Below are 22,357 nucleotides of genomic sequence, written 5' to 3'. Positions count from 1 at the left end.
ACTCTCCTTAATTTGGGAGTTTGCTAATTTTTTTTTTTTTTTTTTTTTAATTTTTGTTGACCACATTTAGCATTTCTCTGTGGCTAATCCTCTTGAATTATAAATATTTCTCCTTAGAGTACCATAGGACATCATGTTGTATTTTTTACTAAAATAAAATTTTTTGAAATGCAAATTGGTCCTATCTTAATATCGCATGTCACATTGATGATGACACTTTATGGTTATTCATTGGTATCTGTCAAGAAATGCATACTGTGTACTACAGAAATCGACAATCAAGTATTTTTGTTTCATACATCAACAGCTCGAGTACATTTTCATAGATCTGTCTAAAATACTTTTCTACGCTCTGAACTTTTATAGTGTAACGTATTTTTCCCAGTACCGGTTTGTTCTTCATAAAATTGCTACTAGTTTAGCTGGTGAATATGTTTGGTGGTAGAACCAAGTGCCTATTCTTGGCGAAAAATTATTTGTGCTCTCACCGCAGCCCGTTTAGATGCCATCTCCAATTGGTAAGATCAGCTGCAGTACCCGATATGAATTGAATATAGGCTGACTCTTGCAGCAGCGCAACTTTAGGGTGGCCGTTATTGGTGCCTCCGGTGGCATTGGCCAGCCGCTGTCGCTGCTAATGATGAAAGACCACCGGATCAAGGACCTCAGGCTGCACGACGTCCAGGGCGTGAAAGGTGTGGCCGCCGACCTGTCACACGTGTCCGCGCCGGCCTCTGTGCGGGGCATGCAGGGACCCGAGGAGATCGAGAAGGCTGTAGAGTGCTGCGACGTGGTAGTGATTACGGCCGGCCTGGCCCGCAAGCCAGGCATGACCCGCGAACAGCTATTCGAGGTGAATGGAAACATTGTCATGGCTACGGTGACTGCGATTGCCAAAAAGTCACCCGGAGCCATGGTCGTGATCGTCACGAACCCCGTCAATGCAATAGTCCCGATGGCCGCCGAAGTTCTCAAACAGCATAAGGTCTACGATCCGAAGCGATTGTTCGGTGTCACCACACTGGATTGCGTGCGCGCCGAGAGATTCATTGGCGACTATCTGAAGATCAGCCCCACCAAGGTGAAGATACCAGTCATTGGCGGGCATGCCGGTACAACGATTTTACCCATTATGTCGCAGTGCCAACCTCCTTTGAACGCCAGCCAGGAGTGCATTGAATCGATGATCAAGCGCATCCAGAACGGTGGCGAGGAGATCATCAAGGCCAAGGAAGGCAAAGGATCCGCCACCCTGTCCATGGCCTTCGCTGCGCATCGCTTCGTCGACGTTTTGCTCAAGGGCCTCAAGGGTGAGAAAACGCCCTTGGAGTGCGCCTACGTCGAGTCGAACGTGACCGAGGCCTGCTTCTTCGCAACGCCTCTCAGCTTCAACAAGAACGGCATCGCCAAGAACCACGGGCTGCCCTGCCTCGACAAGTCCGAAAAGGAGGCCCTCAAATCGGCTGTGAAGCAGCTCCAGCAGTCGATAGAGCTGGGCATTAATCACGTGAAGTGTAAAAAGTAAAATCAATTTTAAATAGATAAACATTATAAGTTTGCTCACTTCAAACTGATTTTCCATTTTATATGTGGCTATTCGTGCTAGTATGTGTGTATGTGTGTGCTTGGAGCATATCTATGTATGTGGAGTGGTTGGGTGGCTCTGACCAAGGCTCTGGCTCGGCGGCAGCTGTTGCGACTAAAAGCGAAATTACAACAACAAATTGCTGGCAGAAAGCGTGGCAAGCACAGCACACACACACAAGACCACAAAAGCAATTACCATTAATCACACGCATACACACAGCATAGAAACGCACTCACGCACACACACTCATACACATACACACAGGGTCTTCTCTGGCAGATCGTCTGGCACATTCACAAAAAGAGAATTGGGCTTGCGAGCTTCGAGCTTCGAGCTTGTTCTTGTTCTTGCTGCTTCGCTTAATACTTACACGCACACACGCACACACACACACACACACACACACACACACACACACACACATATGTACGCACTGACCGAACCTACAACGAGTTTCAGTTGGCCGGTTCAACTCTGCGATTGCGAGCTGCGAATAAGGAGAACAAAAAAAAAAAAAAAAAAAAACAAAAAAGAAACAAGTAAGAAGGCTCCAGTCGAGACTGCTCGACTAGGAGATACCCTGAACCCTCCAAGCTGATATTCTAATCATTCTGCACTTCTTTTATGCACACATACATACACATGCATCTACACGTACGCACAAGCCTGCGCTCTGCTAACTGCGCAGTAAGCAGCGACTGCGCTTGGGCTGCGCTGCAGTGTGGGCAATATTATGAGAATTTATTTGTTGAATAATTTCTTTTGTAGACATACGATCTTAATGAAACTTTCAGAGCGTAATCATGTGGTGAATATGTGTGTACATTCCAAAGCACAAGTTTCTAGTATTTGAAATGCGTTTTTTACAAATTGGGGGAAAAGGGGGCGTGGTATCCAAAATCTGTAAATCACAAAATCTTTGTATAGATTAACTTTGTATACAACGCAAATTTGAAGACTCCAGGTCTAAAAGTGTTCAAATTAGGCTTTAAAAACAAAATCAATTTTTCGATTATTCTCGATAAAAAAGTTATCGGACGATTTATCGAAAAAATAAAGCAAACTCGTACTGCGTATGGTACTCACGAATATGCATGCCAAATTTCAGCTCTCTAGCTCTTATAACTTCTGAGATCGACGCACTCATACGGACGGACGGACGGACGGACGGACGGACGGACGGACGGACAGACGGACAGGGCTATATCGACTCAGCTCGTCACGCTGATCAAGAATATATATACTTTGTGGGGTCTGCCACGCCTCCTTCTGCCCGTTACATACTTTTTCACAAAACCATTATACCCTGATTTCCCATTTTCAATGGGTTCAGGGTATAAAAAAAACTAAAAGGCTCAGGATTTGGTTTCAGTCCAGCGTGGACTTCTTATTGGATTTCTTATTTATAAGCGTGCAGATGGCGGTGGCGTTGATTTTTGTCAACCGGCGCGGCATTGGAGCCAACAAATTGTTGCAATTGCCCCTACCTGTGCCCCATTTCCCTCCGTCGGCTAACTTTGCGAGGCTTTTGCATTTTTTTTTTTTTTCGCTTTTTCCGCTCGATTCTCGTTTTGCGGAACGTTTTGCGGCCAGCTTCTCGCAACGGTTTGACAAATGATCGCTGATAAGAAAAAGTTCGCTCATTGAATAAAAAAAGGACAACATAAATTGCAGGCGAACAAATTTATTAGCGGATGACCGAAGATTTGATGCACTCGAATTGATTGATTTTATATCATAAATAGAAATATAAGCGATTGGCTTCATGGGAACTATTTGATATGACCAATTCAATACACTGAACGATCAAGATGGCACATAAATATTTAAGGCATCTATTGCAGGTAGATTGACTAAGAATATTGTGGAATATTGGTGTTGACCGATTCCCGTCCGTCTGCCTGTCTATCCGTATGAATGTGGTTTCTTTAGAATGCATACTCGTATATAGCCTCGTCTAAGAACGTGTCAGGATTTTCTTATCTATCGGATTTGACTATATTGCATTTAACATGAATAATTAGGGCTTCTATTTTATTTTATTTTTATTTTAAAATTAAATTCTTGATATTCACTATATATTTGGTCAAGATTGCAGATTTGCTAAATCGGATAAATCTAGATTCTTCAATGTTTTTGAGCTGACGGTGTTCAGTACTTTGCAATCCGTTACGCCCATCGCCTATGTTCTTTCATATTAGCGATTGGTAATCTATAAAAGGTATTCTATAAAAGCCTATCAGGGAAAGTATATTGGTATTCTTAAAATATCTACATTCTTAAGCAGTTTTAAGAAATGCGTTACAAATTGGTTAGTAAAACGTGAAGGCTCTTCCTCAGAGTACATCGATATGTAAGTCGGAAGGCATTTGCCCTAAGTGGGTCGCGTAATTGCAGGCGGTTAGCTGGGGCCACTCCACAGCGCTAATCCTTGCGAGTGTCCTAGTGCAGCAGCACCTGTAATAGAGATCGGGAAATTGCAAATTGCAAATTAGTGATTAATTGGATGGGACTGCAGAGCTGGGAGCCGATTGTGCGAACGAATGCCGAACGAGAGCTGAGCGAGAGACGAGGAGAGCTGGTCTCTGGCGCCAAATTGAAACTCTAGATGACAGAGGACTGCAAATGCGGAGGTCCTCTCAGGCTGCAGGCAGCGCTGCACTTATCTGGCGAACGGAATCAGGGTCATCTCGTGATCGCCAGCCCTTTTGTTCGAGGCTCAGTGCTCCTTTTGGCTCTCGTCTGTCTGTGAAGCTGCGCTGAAACTTGAAACCACTTCATTTGTGCTTCGAGCCGGAGCTCTGGCTCTTTAGCTATAGCTGTAGCTGTAGCTGTAGCTGTAGCCACTTGGCCAGACAAACAAAGCGCCGTCCGCTCCATGGCCGTGTCAGGAGTTCACACAAAACTTGTGAACTTCTTGGCTCGGTTAGTGTGTGAGTGGGTTAGTTAGTTCTTTAAATTTGTTGTTGTTTGCTTTTTGGTTTCGGCGCCGCCGGAAATCGCGCAGACTACGGACCAATTAGACCGGCAGCAGCTGCCGACCGACCCACTCTAATAACAGCCCGAGCACTTGGGACGATCGTGGCTGGCGCCATTTTGAAGGAGCACGGGCACAGCAGCAGTTGCGCTCTTCCGCCCTGCCACGCACCCCTATGCTGTGACTTGATGCGACTAGGTCAGGCCAGGCTAGAATCGACCAGACCCCCCCAGAAGGGGCGGCAGGACAACAGGACATTACGGTAAACGTTAATGAGGTATCAAGATAAGCAAATGCTACATACGTTCGCGTTTAATCAATGCTTTTTGGGGTCAATCAAAGTCAGCGCACTAATGCATAAACAATGAAAGGCTTTTAGTGCGACAATAGCTGACAATGACCACAACAGACGGTCGGCTGTACTCAAAAGCGACTGCGCTGGTGCCCAGTTGATTAGTTGCAAAGGTAGCGCGGCACGCTGCAGGGTTCGGCTCCCGAGCTATGTTCCTGAAACGAAAATGCCGTATGAGAAAACGGATCACACGGCTGTGATGACAACGCGGCAACGGCTGATTGAGACCTTGGTCATCTTTCGTCGCAGTCTCATTTACCAGACGAAGGAGTTTTTCCAGAACTCCACACTGCACGGCGTGCGCTACATTGCGGAGACGGGCCGGCCCATTGGCGAGAAATTCATGTGGTTCTGCTTCACCTCGATTGGTGCTGTCACCGCTCTGGTGATTATCATGAGCCTGTGGGAGAAGTTCCAAACGAATCCCACCATCACCGGCCTCGACACGGACTTTCACAATCAGAACGTTGTCTTTCCCACTACGGTGGTGTGTCCGGCGACGGCTTATGATCATGCAAAAGCATATGAAGAGGTCTACAAGTCCCTCGCGTAGGTTCATAAACGTCCTAGCTGCAATCAGACTGCCCTTTAATTCAGCTCTACTCGCTTTTCAGCAACTATGACGCGGAAAAGGCTCAGCAGATTACCCCCTTTTTGGATCAGCTTACCTCGCTCAACTTTGACAACATCCGAGAGGCGGAGAAGCTAGCAGAGGGCATACCCGCGGAGCTGCTGGCGGAGCACACTTTGCGCGAATGGGCCTTTCGGGCGCAAATTCCGTGCGAGAGTACGCTGATTTCCTGCAAGTATCGGGATGAGGATATCGTCTGCTGCGATCACTTTCACCCCATTTACACGGAGCACGGCTTTTGCTATGCCTTCAACAGTCGCTTCATGTCAACGGCAACAGAGGAGTAAGTCCCTCACACCAGTTATGCCCTAGTCAGTAGACATTCAATCGGTATTTCAGCTCTAAGACTGGCCCACCGCACGACCTCTATGAAACGGACAAGAAGTGGGCCCTCTTTTTCCTGCCCAACAGCACCTCTCGGGTGAGTTCGCTCCCTGTGTGGACCTCACGGTCGGGTTAGTATTGACTGTTGTTGCCACGCAGATATTTATTTTCTCGAACGAGGAGTACTTTGGATCAGACTTCAATGCCCAAATCGACTGGACCGACGATCAGCTGGTGGAAGTGCGTATCTCGAAGAAGAACACCTACACCACAGATGATGCACGCCAGCTGTCGATTGGCCAGCGTAAGTGCATCTTTCGCGACGAGGTGAAGCTGAACTACTTTCCAGATTCCTATACCTTCTCGTCGTGCATGAAGCAGTGCCGCATGACCAAGGCCATAAAGCTGTGCAAATGCAATCCGTCCTTCTACAAGCCCATCAGTAAGTCATACCGTCGCTAATGAAGTCAGAATTATCGGACGTGATTTCCTTTTTCCATTAGACAACGTGCCTATGTGTACGGTCAAGGACTTTGCCTGCCTCAATGAATACAAGCTGAACATAACCAACATCAAGGACTGTCTGCAGTGCGAGCTGAGCTGCTCCAAGACGGTTTTCAACATAGACAAGCTCATGAAATTGTAAGGTCTGCCCAAAGGGTCAATGAATTTCCTTCTCTTTGATATTGACTTTACATTTACTTTCCCTACTCCAACCCCAAAAGCATGGATCGTGCCGAAGCGTCCGGCGTCCTGGTAGAGTTCCTCACCTGGCCCATCATTCGCTACAAGCGCGAGGTTCTATTCGGCTGGGTGGATCTGCTTGTCTCCTTCGGCGGCATTGCCAGCTTGTTCCTGGGCTTCTCGCTGCTCTCCGGCGTAGAGATCATCTACTACTTTACGCTGCGCGCCTGCTGCATGGTCTATAAGAACAGGGTAGGCTACTGTCTGGCTCCGCGTAATATTTATTGACGTTTGCCGTTCCCCATATGCAGCAAGAGCTGTACGAAATCGAGCAGCGCATCCGGCACGAGCCGCCGCCAGCCATTGATCTAAAGCTGAAGCTGAAGTCTCACTCCAAGTCGGCGAATAGCCCCAACAGCTCAGCCGTGCTGCAGGTGCAACCGGCGGAGGCACAAAGTGCGGATCTGTACAACATGTCCCGCCAGCGGAAGAGCGAAAAGGTGAGTCTGCCTCATAAATCCCCTCCATTAGCTATAGCTATTGGTGATTGTCTTCTAGGACTACCTGAACTACTCGAAGAGCTTGTATCGCACGCCCAAGGTGCTGCCTGACCACGGATACGCCAGCAATAAGGACAAGTGGCAATTCGACCATGGACAATATCTACCCTGAAACCCCAACCAACTCCCCCAAGACGGCTCCACGACAACAAGTACCCCATACAATTGATTAGGACAATGTGAACTTTGAGCAAACGATATTACGATATCCAAAAATCTATACAAAAATACAATATATATTATATTATTTTTTTTTTGACAAACTATTATGTCAGACTAGCGTATTATGCACTGCTTTGATAAAATCCAAAAATACCAATTTACAAGCCGCTACATATATCTTATTGGATTCTATATATTTATGTGCACCACCAAGGAATAAATAATAAACCATTTTTTTCCAAAGAAATACTTACGGCCGTATATGCTTTCCCAATTAAAGGAGTTTCGCAGAGCATGTTTAGTTGGCGGCAAGTTCAGTGCACTGTGCCCCCACGGAATGAGAGGGCGGGAGGGGGGTGGGGGTGTCAGCATGAACAGTTACTAACCACCACCAGCAGCGCCGGCTGCCCCTCCGAAAGGCAACCCCAAAAGCCAAACACAAATGCTAACCCAACTTCCCGTCAACAGGCGAAGTGAAAAGCATTTTTCAGTTAACATCGCTGCTGGCTCATTGTACGCAAGCCCCAGCAAACGCCGCCATCTGCTAGCCCATGCTACGAGCAACCCCTTTACTTCAGGCGCCACAGGTAGAGGGGCAGTGGGCGGCACGCGGGGGGCTCGGTTGTAGTTGTAATTGCAGTTGTAAGTCGCGTAGTAGTACTCACTGTACTGTACTGAGCCTGCCATTCAGGCCTACTCCACTTCCATGGCTTTCCACACCCGACCCTGCCCCGCCCTCCCCTTCGCCCACCCCCTCGGCCACCCACTGGCTGCTGTCGCATTCGCATGCCTGGAAATGAATGAAAGCCAAAGTCGCCGCATAGTTTATTTGTTAATATGCGCATGAATGGCGGCTTATTTTCCTAGTGCCGCGTGCTTCGCTATGGCTGAAGGCAGCCGGCGCCGCGGGTAGACCGCGGCGACCGTCCAGCTGGCCCAGGAGCTGATCTCTCAACTCGACTCCGAGTCGAAAAAAAGCAGAGCCAAACTAAAACAAATAAGCCCAAATTTAAAGTTAAGCGCATTGACAGTGCAAACAAACAAAAACCAATGGAGCGATTGCGCCTGCCAGCGCCGACAATGAAAGGATGTAACGGGAGGGGGACGCCGGCATGTCAACAGCGAGCACACGACCTCACCCCCCTCCCAAACAGGCGCACGCCCACACAGACACACAGCGCGCCGACGGTGGCAAAAGAGGTCGGCGGGTCGGAGGAGCATTGGCACACGCATGCATAAATAAATTTAGCAAAGTTAATTGAAATAATTACGTTTGGTTCTGGTTTGAGTTCGGTTCGGTTTGTTGTTTCGAGTTCCGTGTCTGTGGCTGAGCACAACAAATAAAAATAAAAGCGAGTTGGATTATTGCTATGGGACATATCCGACTGTCAGATACTCTAAGTTTATCTACTATGTATCTAAAAGTGTAATTTAAAGATCATCATTTAGTGACTATTGTACTACCAGTTGAGGACCTTAAAAGCGCTTCATAGGTAATATATGCCTTATACTCAATGCCTCATATCTTATATATAATATCCTATATCCTATATCTTATATCTTATATCTTATACCTTATACCTTATACCTTATACCTTATACCTTATACCTTATACCTTATACCTTATACCTTATATCTTATACCTTATACCTTATACCTTATACCGTATACCTTATACCTTATACCTTATACCGTATACCTTATACCTTATACCTTATACCTTATACCTTATACCTTATACCTTATACCTTATACCTTATACCTTATACCTTATACCTTATACCTTATACCTTATACCTTATACCTTATACCTTATACCTTATACCTTATACCTTATACCTTATACCTTATACCTTATACCTTATACCTTATACCTTATACCTTATACCTTATACCTTATACCTTATACCTTATACCTTATACCTTATACCTTATACCTTATACCTTATACCTTATACCTTATACCTTATACCTTATACCTTATACCTTATACCTTATACCTTATACCTTATACCTTATACCTTATACCTTATACCTTATACCTTATACCTTATACCTTATACCTTATACCTTATACCTTATACCTTATACCTTATACCTTATACCTTATACCTTATACCTTATACCTTATACCTTATACCTTATACCTTATACCTTATACCTTATACCTTATACCTTATACCTTATACCTTATACCTTATACCTTATACCTTATACCTTATACCTTATACCTTATACCTTATACCTTATACCTTATACCTTATACCTTATACCTTATACCTTATACCTTATACCTTATACCTTATACCTTATACCTTATACCTTATACCTTATACCTTATACCTTATACCTTATACCTTATACCTTATACCTTATACCTTATACCTTATACCTTATACCTTATACCTTATACCTTATACCTTATGCTTTTCATGCCTGTATGTCTTGAATAATTGATTAATTGAGCGATAAGCTCAACAAAAATCGACACTCGAAATATGTAAATGCTATTCATAAAACTTGCATAAGTTTTCCACATCAGTAGCACAATACAATTCAATCAAGTGGGTAAGGGTATTCAAGTCGATAGTAAGATGCATTGGCTGCCTCTTTTGCTGTGGCTGCAGATGCAGCTCAAGGAAGTTGTTGGTGTGTAATGGCTATGAAAAAATTGCACTTGTGTGAAACGCACAGCAGCAACAACAACAACAACAATGAGAAAAGGAAAATCCAAGCGAAGAAAACTGCGACCGGCAGATGAGTAAATCGCACGGCTGCGGAAGTTGTTGCTGTTGAGCAGCAGCAAGAGCAACAGCAAGAGCAACAGCAACAGCAATAGCAACGGCAGCAGCAACCTCAGCTAGGCCAAGGACAAGGGCTGGAGGGATGCATCTGATAGACAGCTTAATTAAGATTACAAGGATAATGCACAAATTAAGACGCAGCATCATTAAGACAAGGAAGCTTAAAAGTTTTTAAAAATTCTCCATTTTTTTTTTTTTTACTTTCTTAATACAACTTAGGTCCCGTTGTCTTTTTATGTGGCAGAACTATTGGTCGTATTAGTCAGTCTGTCCCCAGCTCTTTTTGACTTACGGCTTCAGTAGGAAATTTTACTGAATTCTACCGAATTGAATTTGTAAGAAGAGCAATGCACTTGTTGTATCCAAAGTTAGTTCATTGGCAACAAGAACAATTACATTAAGCTGCCACGACAACAACAGCAGAAGCAGAAGCATAGTGAGTGCGAGGGTTGCTCGAGAGCTATAGCGAAATTAAATTTGTGGTAATAATTAAGAGTAATTAGAAGGTGTTTTAATAGTTCTGAGAATCGAACAGACGGGCGACGCAGGCACTCAGTAAGTTGGTCGATTCTTCATGTATGTATATAGCATCTTATTCACAGAATCTCTATAAACGCACCTCGCACCTCGGCCAGCAACCGCAAACAGCTTCGGAGGCCAATGGCAACTAAATCCATTTGGAACAGACAATATGGCAAGTGCTTCGCATCCGCTGAAAGAGCGAGGGGATGGGGTAATGCGGAGGCTGTGTGTGAGTGGGACTGGTTCCGGGGCCAAGAAGCGAAGGGCGAGGACGTGAGCAATGCTTCTCTATTGCTGCTGCTCCTGCATTGATTGGCTGCAATTCACATTGTCTTTTTGACCGTTGCGGAGAGCCAATGCAATGCCAAAAGCCGAATGCGAATGCTAAAAACAAAAGTAAATGCTTTATACAAGTTTGTCTGTTTGCGTGTCTGTCTGTCTGTCTGTCTATCTGTGTATGTGTGTGTGTGTGCGAGTGCGTGCATGTGATCTGCTTGCTGCGATTAGAAAATGATTTACACCTTTTCGTATGCTGACTGCAGGAGTACCAGGGACAGTGGTTGAGGCGGCACAAGAAGTAGAGGCAGGGGCAGGAGCAGGGGCAGAGCCAGGGCCAGGGCCAGAGGCAGGCAACGGCAGACACGGAGAGTCGGCTTGGAAAGGCTTGCACAGAGCCGGCACAGAGCTGGGCAGACTTGGTCTATCTCGGGAGTTGGACATGCTGCGCAGCCTCGTTCTATGCAATTACACATTTTATTATTATTAACGTTAATGTCGCCCATGGGACGGCTCTGACGCCCGCTGTCAGCTCCCGGCTCCCGACTGCCGACGAACGAGACTAGCAACTTGTAACTACCAGCTCCACATAAAAGGCGCTTATTAATAAGAAATTGCAATAAACTACAACTACAACAACAACAACAAATGCAACTGCAACAACATATATAACAAGAACAACAACAACAAATGCAACTGCAACAACATATATAACAAGAACAACAACAACAACTACAACTCGCAGCGACGCTAGCAAAGTCTTTGGGCAACTTTAGCTGGAATTCAAACCAAAAGTTCATCATCTCGTGAGATAGTAGAAGTTGGTCAAACTGCAAATAAAAACAAATTAAATGCCATTTATTTTTGTTAGGTATTATTGTTATTATTTTATTTGCTTTAGTTAGCCATAAGGCTAAGGCTATAAAAAATCCTTCGCATAGTAATTAATTTAATTTTCAATTTAAAAATGAGATATTAAAAGATAAATTAATTAATAAATAAATTAAATAAATAACTTAATACATTTCTAAAATTGTAATATCAATATTTTTAATTGTTTTAGTTTATTCTATATGAAACCCCTATTTTTTTCTAAATTAATTTTCGTTTTATTATAATAATTTAATTATACAAAAGTGCTTTACATAGTTCAATTAATAGTAATTTTCTTCTTAATATTTATAATATTATATATATACGGAAAATTAATTTGGAAGAAAAGTAATAAAAACCGAGAAGGAAAAACAAATGCGTATGAAAAACCCCACAATCTCCATTTATAATTTATATTGATAAAGTCTTCCAATAATAGTGATCTGCAGTCTGTAGTATGACTACCTTCAAATAATGTATGAAATATAATAATTAAATTTAATGTTGTTTCGGTAATTTTTTAGTATTGCTTCGAATTTTTAATTATTAAGTTTAAGTATTCTAAATATCAATTGATTGCCATATGACACATATTAATATTATTTTTATGAATAAGCTCTCTGAACTTCGATTTGTGAGGTAGAAAATATTGAGAATGCATTTCTTTTAAAGAGTTTTCGATCTGATCTGAGAATATACAAAATAATAAAAAAATAAAATAATTTTTGTTTTTGTGATCTTGATTATAGTACAATATTTCAGCAATTATTTTCCATTAATTTATTCTCAGTTATTATTCGCATCTATTAAGTTATGCATCATGAGAGGGTTTTTCTTTTCTTCTTCTTTTTTCATCCATTAAGCTTGATCAGATGTTAATTAGCATAGTATCCCTTAGAGACTGTTGCGTATTTGAAGAAAGTTAAGCGAACAGTCTGAGAGAGAGAAATATACTGAGAGAAAGAGAGAGAAAGAGAAAGAGAAAGAGAAAGAGAAAGAGAAAGAGAAAGAGAAAGAGAAAGAGAGAGAGAGAGAGAACGAAAGCAACTAGGACCAAAGCCGGCGAACCCGCGGGAAACAACAAAAGGCGCGAAAATTTCATAAACAGCTGGCCGTGGCAGCAAGTAAAAAGAGATAGATAGAGTGAGAGGCACAAGGAGCGAGTGAGAGAGGAAAAGAAACAGAGAGAGATGCACTGTTCGCTGTGCTTTCTGCATTAAGTAAATCAAGCAGGCGACATCAGCGTCGAGTCCGACGCCAACGACGACGACGCTTAACATATTTTATGAAGTTGAAAACCAGTAATAAAGTAGGAAGCGTTGCCAGCTGCAATACACACATACTCATACACACACACACACACACACACACCCACATGCTCTCTTTCTCGCTCTGTCTTCCACTCTTCGATGCTCAGACGTTACATTTAGTGGGGTTGCTGTAACGTAACGTTAGCACAGCCCCTGCCCCGCCGCCAAGTCCAGGCAAAACGTGAGCATGTCCATAAGCCAGGGCCGTTTGAAGCACAATGCGGGTCCCTAAAACGTAAAGGAGTATTCGTAATGTACGTAGATATTAAGACAAACCAGACGAGGAGATCGTTGTATCCTGCATGAGTATTCCGGGTCTTAAAATGTATTTGATTTGAATTACTGTAGATACAAAATTAATAAAGCTGGAACTGAACTTTATTTATGGTTATATTTCTAAATGCTAGGAGTATCTATGTATATAACCCTAGCACTAATTACACTCAACTGGTCAGACCAGCATTGCCAAACTACATAAAGTACACTCGTCCTCATTTGAAGATGTAGAATACAAGTCTTCACATCACATCAAAATGTCAGCCAAACAAAATACCTACCACATCTGAATTACTACAAACTGTTCTTCCGTCCTAGCATACTTGCCAGAATACTCTGACACACTCTAGAGACGTCCTTTAATTTGATGACTGTGATGGTGAATTGCAGTAGAAACAAGTGTTATTGGAATACAATAAATTGATGATAGAGAAGTGATGGGTTATGATAATAAGTGGAATAGATTGATGGTAGAGTAGTGATGGCTTAGGATAATAAGTTGAATGATGATGTAGTTAATGCACAAGAGAGATGCATAAATAAACCTAAACTTATAATTGTTGACAATTTGAATTGATTCTAAATTGAATTCCCGCAGCGGGCTGAACCGCTCCTGTGCGCTTGCAGCGGCTCAAATGTGCGCCTAACAAAATGCCGGTTTAACTTTTGCGTTGTGTTGCATTTTGGCGGCGTTAAACGTATACGTAATATGCCGCCCACTCCCCCCTGTTTACCATTTCTTTCCCTATCTCTATATCCCGCTCTCTCTCTCTCTCTCTGTGGCTCTGTTGCTCGTGGCTGTCACATTTTGTTTGCCGAGGAGAGCAGCGCGCGCGCGTCACTAGCTGACTAGTTGGCTCAGTAGATGGCTTCTCTTCAGGCTCGTTAATGTTGTTTGTTCGTTTGTTTGCTAGCTTCAGCTTTGGCTTTAGCTTGCTTGTTCTTGTTCCTTTTGCACTCTGTTCGTACACACTCGCACACACACACCCATACATGTCGAAGCAAGCTTGGCCACTCACACAGCGGCAAGCGAATTGCATGCTGTTGCTGTTGCTGTTGGTCTTGCTGCTACTGCTGTTGCTGCTGTTGCTGCCGCTGCTGCTGCTGCTGCTGTGGCTGTTGCTGCTAGCTGGCGTCCTCGTTGGAGTCAGTTGGATTTGTGTGCTGCTCGCGTGAGGACGTGCTATAACAGCCGCCGTACACTAATCGGAAAACGCAATCAAACTCGCAATCGCATTCGCATTCACAGTCGCAGTCGCAGTCGCAGTCGTATTCATAGTACGAGACTCGTACTTCGGTGTTGTTGTTGTTGTCGCTTGTCGTTGCTCTTGGCCAGATCTATGTAGGGCCAGAGCCTGCTTCGCTATCGGCGCGATCTTCGTGCGACAGCAGCGCCAATAACATCGAACGTTCTCTTCAGTTTGCATTGCGTTGTGTTGCCCTTCGGCTTCATCTTAGCATAAAGTGAAATATTATATTTTAATTTCGTGCTCTGTCCCCCCCCTCCGATCTCCTCTGAACGAAAACCCCCGCCCCCGCCCATCCCCCTCTCTCAAGCGGTAGCGTACGTGTGCGTGTGCGTGTGTGTGCCATCTGTATCCCCAATCGCCCCGCCATCCGTGGCCATATTCTTATGCTCTTGCTGTTTTCGTTCTTTTTTTCCCCGATTTTTGTTTATGTGCCAAACTAGTTTCGAGTTAATTGAATTTTTTGCCTTGCCGACGGTGCAGCTAATTTGCAAATGCTGTTTGATCGGCTCTTGCAGCTAAGAATCGCCTCTTGTTCTCAAGAGTCACCAACAACAGCCGCAGCCGCAGCCGCAGCAGCAGCAGCCGCAGTAGCAGGAGACGAGCCAAAAGCATTCAAAAAAGCCAATGTAAGTAAAAATGATTTATTTATTTATTATAAACAGTCAGTCGACATAACGAGGGACACCAAAGTAAATGAGCGGAGCACAAAAAGCGTTTTTATACAAAAAAAAAAAAAAAAGAAACTGAAACAAACAAAAAACTAGATTAGCAGTGTGGGTGAAGACGGACATTCTAGATTCTGAATGAAAGAAAGAACTCGGAGAGTCAGGGCAAAAGAGCATGAATAAAAAATGTAGAATTAAATGGAAGCCACGATAGAGAGATAGAAATGCAAAATCTGTGAAATGTGAGGGGAGCTGGGAAACCTAGGAAAGGAAACCAAGGAGAGCGAGTTGAGTGAGGTGAGCTGCCCCGCAAGCTATGGCAGTTGCCCAAACTTAACTGTAAAGTGCAGATGTATCAAGAGGCAAGAGATTGAGCTCCAAGGAGAACGTGTGAATAGATTATAGTAGAATACTCAACAAATATAAAAGAAAACCTTTTGTTCAGTTGATGGTCCTCTGTTAGCTTTAGCATTGCTATTATCATTACAATATATTATTAAAATGTATTCAACTTCTATCTTTATAGACCGAAATCAAAGCTATGGTTAGCATAATAATGAAATTATATAAGTGTTGTCCTGAACAGCTTCTTAAACATATTTTGATCTGAGATTAGATTTAGCCAATACCCCGTTAGACATGTGACGCGGATTTGGCCAAGCAAAGAGCTTGAGAATTGCCTAGAAGGGCTATTGACATTATCATACATTAAGAACTCTTATAAACTGACCTGAGCTGTGGTAGTCAGCCCTTAAACATGCTGATTTTTCTACTATAAGATGCCTCATTTATGAATATTATTTTATACATATATATTGTTGGTTGGATCGGAAGATAACACTTGAGGATAATATAACACTGGACAACAAGTGCATATAATTTATTTTCTAGTTGACAAATTTGCGAATCCGTTGCCACGCACTTTTGGTAAATATCAACGCATATTGTGCGCCTTTTTAACATTTTGTAAAATTGGACGGACAACAAGTTTGTCGTTCTGCTGTTGCTTATCAGTGCGGCAGACGCAGGGCGAGAGGCGGTGCAACGAAAAGTCCGCGTGGCGGATTCTCAAACAACACTCGAATAACAATTTTTGGGCAAACTTTGCGGCAAGCGGTAGACGACATGAACATGGCGACAGCTGCCTGACTCCCCGTCTGTCCATCCGTCTGTTCGTCCGTCCGTCCTGCCTGCCTGCCTGGCTGACTCTCTGTCTCTCTGCTCCATTGTCTGTCTGGCTGGGTGGAGCCTCCGCGCCAAGTGTCGTCATAAAATAATAACTGTCAGCCAGTGAATGCCCTAACTGCATTCCGTTTAGCTTCGCACTGCACCGAATGCATCTGCTGCCATGCATTGTTGTTTGATTTCCGCGCGTAGGCGTCGCAGTCGGCGGCTGCGCTGACTGCGTTGGCTACACTTTCTAGGGCTCAGGTCAAGAGCCAATGTGTTTTGTTTAGCTCGCTGCTTGGCTCTAGCATTTGTCTTGTTTGAAATTGGTTATAGGACTTGCTAACGCAATTAGCTGTGGCTTTAAAACTAAAAAAGGATTTTCTCTTCTGACCTGGCTTAGATGGAAGATTTCTGTTTAACACTATATATCTCAAGAGGGATTCTGTTGTACCCTAACTATCAAATTCTGCAGCCCTAACTGAAATATTGCAGGTGTGATGGTGCTTTTCATCTTGTTACGCCCTACGGGGTCCTATTGGATGTCAACAGAAAATTTTGAATTTAAATTTTTTTAGCTTGGTCTGTGGATTCGACATATGTATGTACATATATCTAATAGGCGGGTATATATAAACTCTAGATTTGCATACGAAACTTCTTAACATGGGTAAAATATGTGATATATGAATATATATATATTTTTTTATTAATTAAAAAAAATTTTTTTCTTTTATTTTTTTTTTCTTTGGAGGAACTTATGATATCAATTTTATAATTCAATTCTAGCTGTTCGATGGTGTAAGATACAGTTTTACCAGATTCGCTACGCCCTCTGTTAAGCGTTGAATTATCTAAAGAGGCTATAGCAGAATTATTTAATATATTTACAAAATTTTAACTCTCTAATATCTAAAATAATAGCGTTATATTATACCAGGTATAGTATTTCGCAATTTTTTATGCCCTTAGTGGTCGTATTGGAAAATCTTAGTAGTTTTGAAGAGAGGCGTTCCAATACGTGTTCCTAACTTCAAGTTAATAGCGACGAAATAGTTTATAGCGACACACAGTTGGACGGACGTCATACGAATAGTCGGATGAACAGTCGATTGGATTGTCAGACGGACAGCAAGACGGACGCTGCACAGAATCAATAGACTTTCTTCACTTTGTATAAGGTATAAGTGCAAAGACTGATTAATATGTATAATTATATTTTTGAGTGTTCGCTATTAGGTTAGGATAAAGTTATAAACCAGAAGTTTTGTATATACTTACACTCTAATATGTACAGCTGATCTGTGAATTTATACATACGCAACTATGGCTAGCAACTGAAATTCAATATATAGCACGATGAACTGTCTGTTATTTGAGTGGAACTCAATTACTGGAGAATCCACGTTAGTGGCTTATCCCCTTCTTAATTGGCAGCGCCAGTGGCAGCTGACAATATTTGAACTATTCTGAAACCCAAATCCAGTTTTTTTCCTAGTTCAGTCACACATACCTTGGCATTTTATTTTCCCCCTTTTTTCCCTTTTTTTCCTTTTTATACCCTGAACCCATTGAAAATGGGAAATCAGGGTATAATGGTTTTGTTAAAAGTATGTAACAGGCAGAAGGAGGCGTGGCAGACCCCACAAAGTATATATATTCTTGATCAGGGCGACGAGCTAAGTCGATTTGGCCCTGTCCGTCTGTCTGTCCGTCCGTCCGTCCGTCCGTCCGTCCGTCCGTCCGTCCGTCCGTCCGTCCGTCCGTATGTATGAACGCGTCGATTTCAGAAGATATAAGAGCTAGAGACTTGAAATTTTTTTCCTAGGTCTGTGTATATCACGCGCATATCAAGTTTTTCTTTATATATCGATAACTACTCCCGATATTTTATTATCGATCAAAAACCTTATCGAAAGCTAGTTATTCAATTATATCTCCTACACCTTTAGAGCTAGAGCTTGCAAATTTTAAATGTAGACTTATATGTATTTTATATAATTTCGATTTTTGTTGTAATTTACCCCCCACCCCTATATCCACCCCCTCACCCTCACCTTTGTAAAAGGCGTATTTCAAGTACTAGAGACATGTGCTTTGGAATGTACATACATTTTCACCATATAATTACGCCCTGAAACTTTCATTAAGATTGTACGTCTAGAAATTAAATTATTCAACAAAAAATTCTTATAATGTTACCTACACAGCGCAGCCCAAGCGCAGTTAGCAAAGCTCATTCTAATACGTGTGTGTGTATGTATGTGTGTCGAAAAGAAGTGCAGACTGATTAGAATATCAGATTAGAGGGTTCAGGGTATCTCCTAGTCGAGCAGTCTCGACTAGAGTCTTCTTACTTGTTTTTTTTTTTTTTTTTTTTTTCACCGCCCACTTTGCATGGGATGTACGACTCCTATGACTGAATGTTAGGTAGCTGTCAAAGAACTGATTCAAAGTGAAAGCCGCTTTAACGTCCAGAAATCCCAGGCTCAGGCATAGAGGCTGAGGCGTTAACGTTGCTGATAATTTTTTTTTTTTTGCCTTTTTTTTTTTGCGGAATGACCGTCACTCAAAGTCAAAGCCATTGTTGGCTGGCTGGGTAATCATGTGACATACGTGAGCACATATGGCACGAGTGCGAGCAAGGGCCGGGGCTAAGGCTGAAGCTGGGCCAGGACAAAAAGTCAATGCGCACAGAACTGAATCTCTGACTTTGGACTTGACTTAGGCTACGGCGTTGCCTTGGTTCTTGTTACCAAATATCCGCAATAAAATGTATTTTGTTGCCTGGTTTCATCCCAAATACATGATCTGTGTCTGTGTGTGTGAGTGTGTGAAAGTTTAGTGAATGTTCTCCGTCGCTGGGCAGCCATCCCCCAGCCCCCATTCCCCTTCCCCAATCCCCATGCCCTGGCTGTGTTTGCTTGCAATTTTGAAGCTGTCACTTGAACGACGATGTCAAGGATGTCAGTTGACCAGCAGCAACAGCTGCAGGCTTCTTCTTGTTTTTAGCCCTTGCTGGCCATATTGGCCAGGTTATTGCCCTCCGGTTGGCAGTCGCTGTAATATATGTTAGCGATACTAGCCTGAGCAATGATTAGCCAACAAATGTGTTGTCTCCCTCCATTAACGAATTAGCCTATTAGGGAGCAACATAGCTGAATGGAGCTGGCCAAGGCCAGGCTTCGCACTCATTTGCTTCATTTTTGTTACAGCCTCGCTGAGCTAAGGTCCCCGCTCCGCCCTTGCCCACGCAGGGCACTCAGCGCGTCTTTGCTGCTCCTCTGCCATTGCTGTTTGATGCTTGTCAATGTGGATTGAAGAGCTTGTTGGCTGCCCCTCGCGCTGGGGCTGGCTGCCAAGCTGCCAAGATGCTGAGCTGCTGCTCCAGCTGCAGCTTGGACTTTTCGGCCGCAAGTTCTAGTTAGTGCCCATGGTGCTGGTGACTTCATAGCGCCCAAAAACCGGTCTCAAAAGTCGTCTAAATGCTTATCCCTGTCTGTTGACTGGTTGCCTTCCTTCTCTCCCTCTCACTCTCTTTCTCTCTACCTTTCTCTCTCTGTGTGTGTTGTGTTTTGGTGCAGCTTTTGGTATCCCTGTGTGTGGATTCCCAGTGGAATGTGTTAAAGTGTCTAAAGCTGTTTGCTGCCGCCTCCCGTTGCCGCTTCCATGGGCCCCACTTAGGGCCTGACTAGCTTACAAATCACAAATAAAAGCAAATAGTAATCAACTAATAGGCATGCCTGACAAACAGATACCCTGTTAGACCCTGCGATTGTATTATAATATATTTGATAGGCGCGCATTTGAAATGTATAGCAGATGGGACTCACTTCATTTTATAGTGGATAAGGGTTTCATATTTCTAGGGACTTGGCACCTCTACAAACATAAGACATTTATTTCCTAATCAATGATAATCGAGTTATTAATTTATCAGTGTTAAATGCTGATGAGAAGACGATAATCGCTCACATTCTACATGAATTTTCTACTTTTTCAAACTTTCTTCTAGAGCCTTCCTATGCGGCTCTCAGAAATCGAAGAGAGTCTTGATATTTCTATTTATATATTTTGATTAAATATTTTCTAATATAAAAAAAAAATGTTAATAATACTGTCACTGGTCTGTACAAAATATTTGCTTAGGTATTTAAGTATTATAAGAGATATGGATTTAGTTTAGCAGATTTAAAAGCTGATTCCACTTTAATTTAATAATTTTTCTAACCTTCTCCTAGCACCTCTCTATGCGATTCTCAGAATTCGAAGCGAGCTTTGTTGTTTCGTATTTCGATTATATATTTTGGAAAGTTAAGAAAGAGTTGATTTCAAACCAAATGTTTTTACTTATAATGGCTATTAATCAATGTTTCTTTAGGTATTTTTAAAGAGCAGAATTCGAGTTGTAAGACGAGTTCCGTTCAAGTTATATCAGCAAAATTTGTTATCAGTTCCCGTTTGACGAGCTGAGGGAAACCATGTGTATTCGGCCGGCCATTGGGACGCATTCTCGATGTCTGGTAATTGCTGTCGGGCTAATAAGCTGCGCCACAATTGCTGCCGTTCCGCGCCTGCACAGGTCATTGTCGTTGGGCAGCCGCTTTATGGGCGCTTGGCAGGCGCCGAAAATGCTGCTGCCTGCTACTGGCGCTCTTTGGCCAACGGGCAAGCAGGGCACGCTAATTGCATCCATCAACGGCATGGCGATCTGTCCAGCTGGGGAACAATATGAAAACCCTTTGCACTTGACCAAAGGCGAGCGAGAGGCAAAGCCATCGGAACCGTCGCTTCGTCTCCTTGAACGAAAATTAATTTCCGCGCTACAGAATGTAGCTAAGTTGAGTGAAATTTTCTCCGGCTTCTGCGTCTGGCACAAGCACATATACGTATATACTTATTTATTTATTTTTTAATTTTTTTTTTCGACTAAATACATTTTCAGCAACGGCTATGGATAGGGCTACGGCTTCAACAGCGGCTTTGGCCATGGCTTGTTTGATGATGACATGGTATTTGTCCAAGTTAATGGGAAAATGAGAAATGAGTTAGTCAGCCTCGGCACATCGTGCCCTGCGTCGCGCGCCCTGGCCATGCAAAAGAGCATGTTCAAATGGAGTTTTTAAATAACTAATCAATTGTTGATGCTGCTGCTGCTGCTGCTGCTGCAAAGAATTTCGGACGAAGGCCCAATTGGAATTGCGGCGCAAGCGGAGCTGTGCGGGGCCGGGCCAAAGGGACGGCTGGCTTTTTGGCCAGACAACATAATTGATTGTTGACTCGTGTTGTTGGCAAATATTGGCCGGCTTATGTACATATGTGCCGAGCACACTATCTTCTAATTAGCTTGCCGGCAGCAATTATGGCCAAAAAGCCGCCATAGGTCACTGGCGGCTAGGCGATGACAGCGAAGGCAGCGATGACAGCGATGACAGCGATGGCAGCGATGGCAGCGATGCAGCGATGCAAGCAGCTTTGCAACGCGGTCGCGACTTTTGGCTCGAACAGCGCCAACATAAAGGCCGGCCATAAATAAACCAATTAGTCGCCAGCCTGTGCGACTCACACGATTTGCTGTTCCAAACGACACTAAACTAACTGCAACTACAACAGCAACAATTATAAAGAAAAAAGTATACACATAATAGGAGTATCTAACAAGTCGAATGCAGGAATTCAACTGGCGTCGCTGTCATCGGTATTTTGTCTCTGGCCGTGCATTTGTAGTGTTATAAGCGCATTTGACTTCTCTACACACTGGCAGCCCGGCAGAAGGCCCCAACCGAGCAACGTACAACACCGCACTTTACAGGCATTATTACAACCGTGGGGCAACTTAGGGCCAAAATATATGTATGTGTATAAGTGCACATGCATGCGCCACATTGCATTCCCAGTAGCCACCAACTCTTACAACAGTCGCCAGCTAGATGCT

At 43.3% G+C, this 22,357-nt stretch overlaps 3 protein-coding genes across 4 annotated transcripts in view; all 3 read left to right on the top strand.

Annotated features, from left to right (window-relative positions):
- Positions 1 to 287: 287 nt before the first annotated feature.
- LOC6584883 (malate dehydrogenase) lies at positions 288 to 1,570 on the top strand. Of its 2 annotated transcripts, none has more exons than XM_002010487.4 (2): positions 288 to 518; positions 575 to 1,570. In XM_002010487.4, exons 1-2 carry the CDS (start codon positions 432 to 434, stop codon positions 1,523 to 1,525), a joined length of 1,038 nt encoding a protein of 345 aa, XP_002010523.2. In that variant the 5' UTR covers positions 288 to 431; the 3' UTR covers positions 1,526 to 1,570. The 2 variants fall into 2 exon arrangements, with proteins under 2 accessions (XP_002010523.2, XP_015016709.1); XM_015161223.3 differs by having other exon boundaries at positions 572 to 1,570.
- A 3,481-nt stretch (positions 1,571 to 5,051) lies between these two features.
- On the top strand, positions 5,052 to 7,493 carry LOC6584882 (sodium channel protein Nach). Its single transcript, XM_002010486.4, has 8 exons — positions 5,052 to 5,466; positions 5,532 to 5,831; positions 5,888 to 5,969; positions 6,032 to 6,314; positions 6,376 to 6,514; positions 6,598 to 6,808; positions 6,868 to 7,056; positions 7,115 to 7,493. The coding sequence occupies exons 1-8, from the start codon at positions 5,084 to 5,086 to the stop codon at positions 7,226 to 7,228; spliced, it is 1,701 nt and encodes a 566-aa protein (XP_002010522.1). The 5' UTR covers positions 5,052 to 5,083; the 3' UTR covers positions 7,229 to 7,493.
- Positions 7,494 to 14,492: 6,999 nt separating this feature from the next.
- The window catches only part of LOC6584876, a 140,333-nt gene continuing 132,468 nt past the window's right edge, over positions 14,493 to 22,357 (top strand). Inside the window, exon 1 of the mRNA XM_032732105.2 lies at positions 14,493 to 15,216. The gene's annotated coding sequence lies outside the window, so the exon portion shown is untranslated. The remainder of the gene's footprint in view (positions 15,217 to 22,357) is intronic.

This window comes from Drosophila mojavensis, unplaced genomic scaffold (genome assembly GCF_018153725.1).
Source record: "Drosophila mojavensis isolate 15081-1352.22 unplaced genomic scaffold, ASM1815372v1 contig_136, whole genome shotgun sequence".
Lineage (NCBI taxonomy): Eukaryota > Metazoa > Arthropoda > Insecta > Diptera > Drosophilidae > Drosophila > Drosophila mojavensis.
Note: the sequence above shows the minus strand (reverse complement) of the source record. Positions and strands in the feature narration are given on the sequence as shown.

What these genes read in the sequence shown, in the direction of transcription:
- LOC6584883 (XM_015161223.3), top strand. Translation starts at nt 432, where the DNA reads ATGTTTGGTGGTAGAACCAAGTGCCTATTCTTGGCGAAAAATTATTTG. An exon ending in TTAGATGCCATCTCCAATTG is followed by an intron (nt 519 to 571) that starts GTAAGATCAGCT and finishes TGACTCTTGCAG; the next exon opens with CAGCGCAACTTTAGGGTGGC.
- LOC6584882 (XM_002010486.4), top strand. Translation starts at nt 5,084, where the DNA reads ATGCCGTATGAGAAAACGGATCACACGGCTGTGATGACAACGCGGCAA. An exon ending in ATAGACAAGCTCATGAAATT is followed by an intron (nt 6,515 to 6,597) that starts GTAAGGTCTGCC and finishes CAACCCCAAAAG; the next exon opens with CATGGATCGTGCCGAAGCGT. An exon ending in GCCAGCGGAAGAGCGAAAAG is followed by an intron (nt 7,057 to 7,114) that starts GTGAGTCTGCCT and finishes ATTGTCTTCTAG; the next exon opens with GACTACCTGAACTACTCGAA.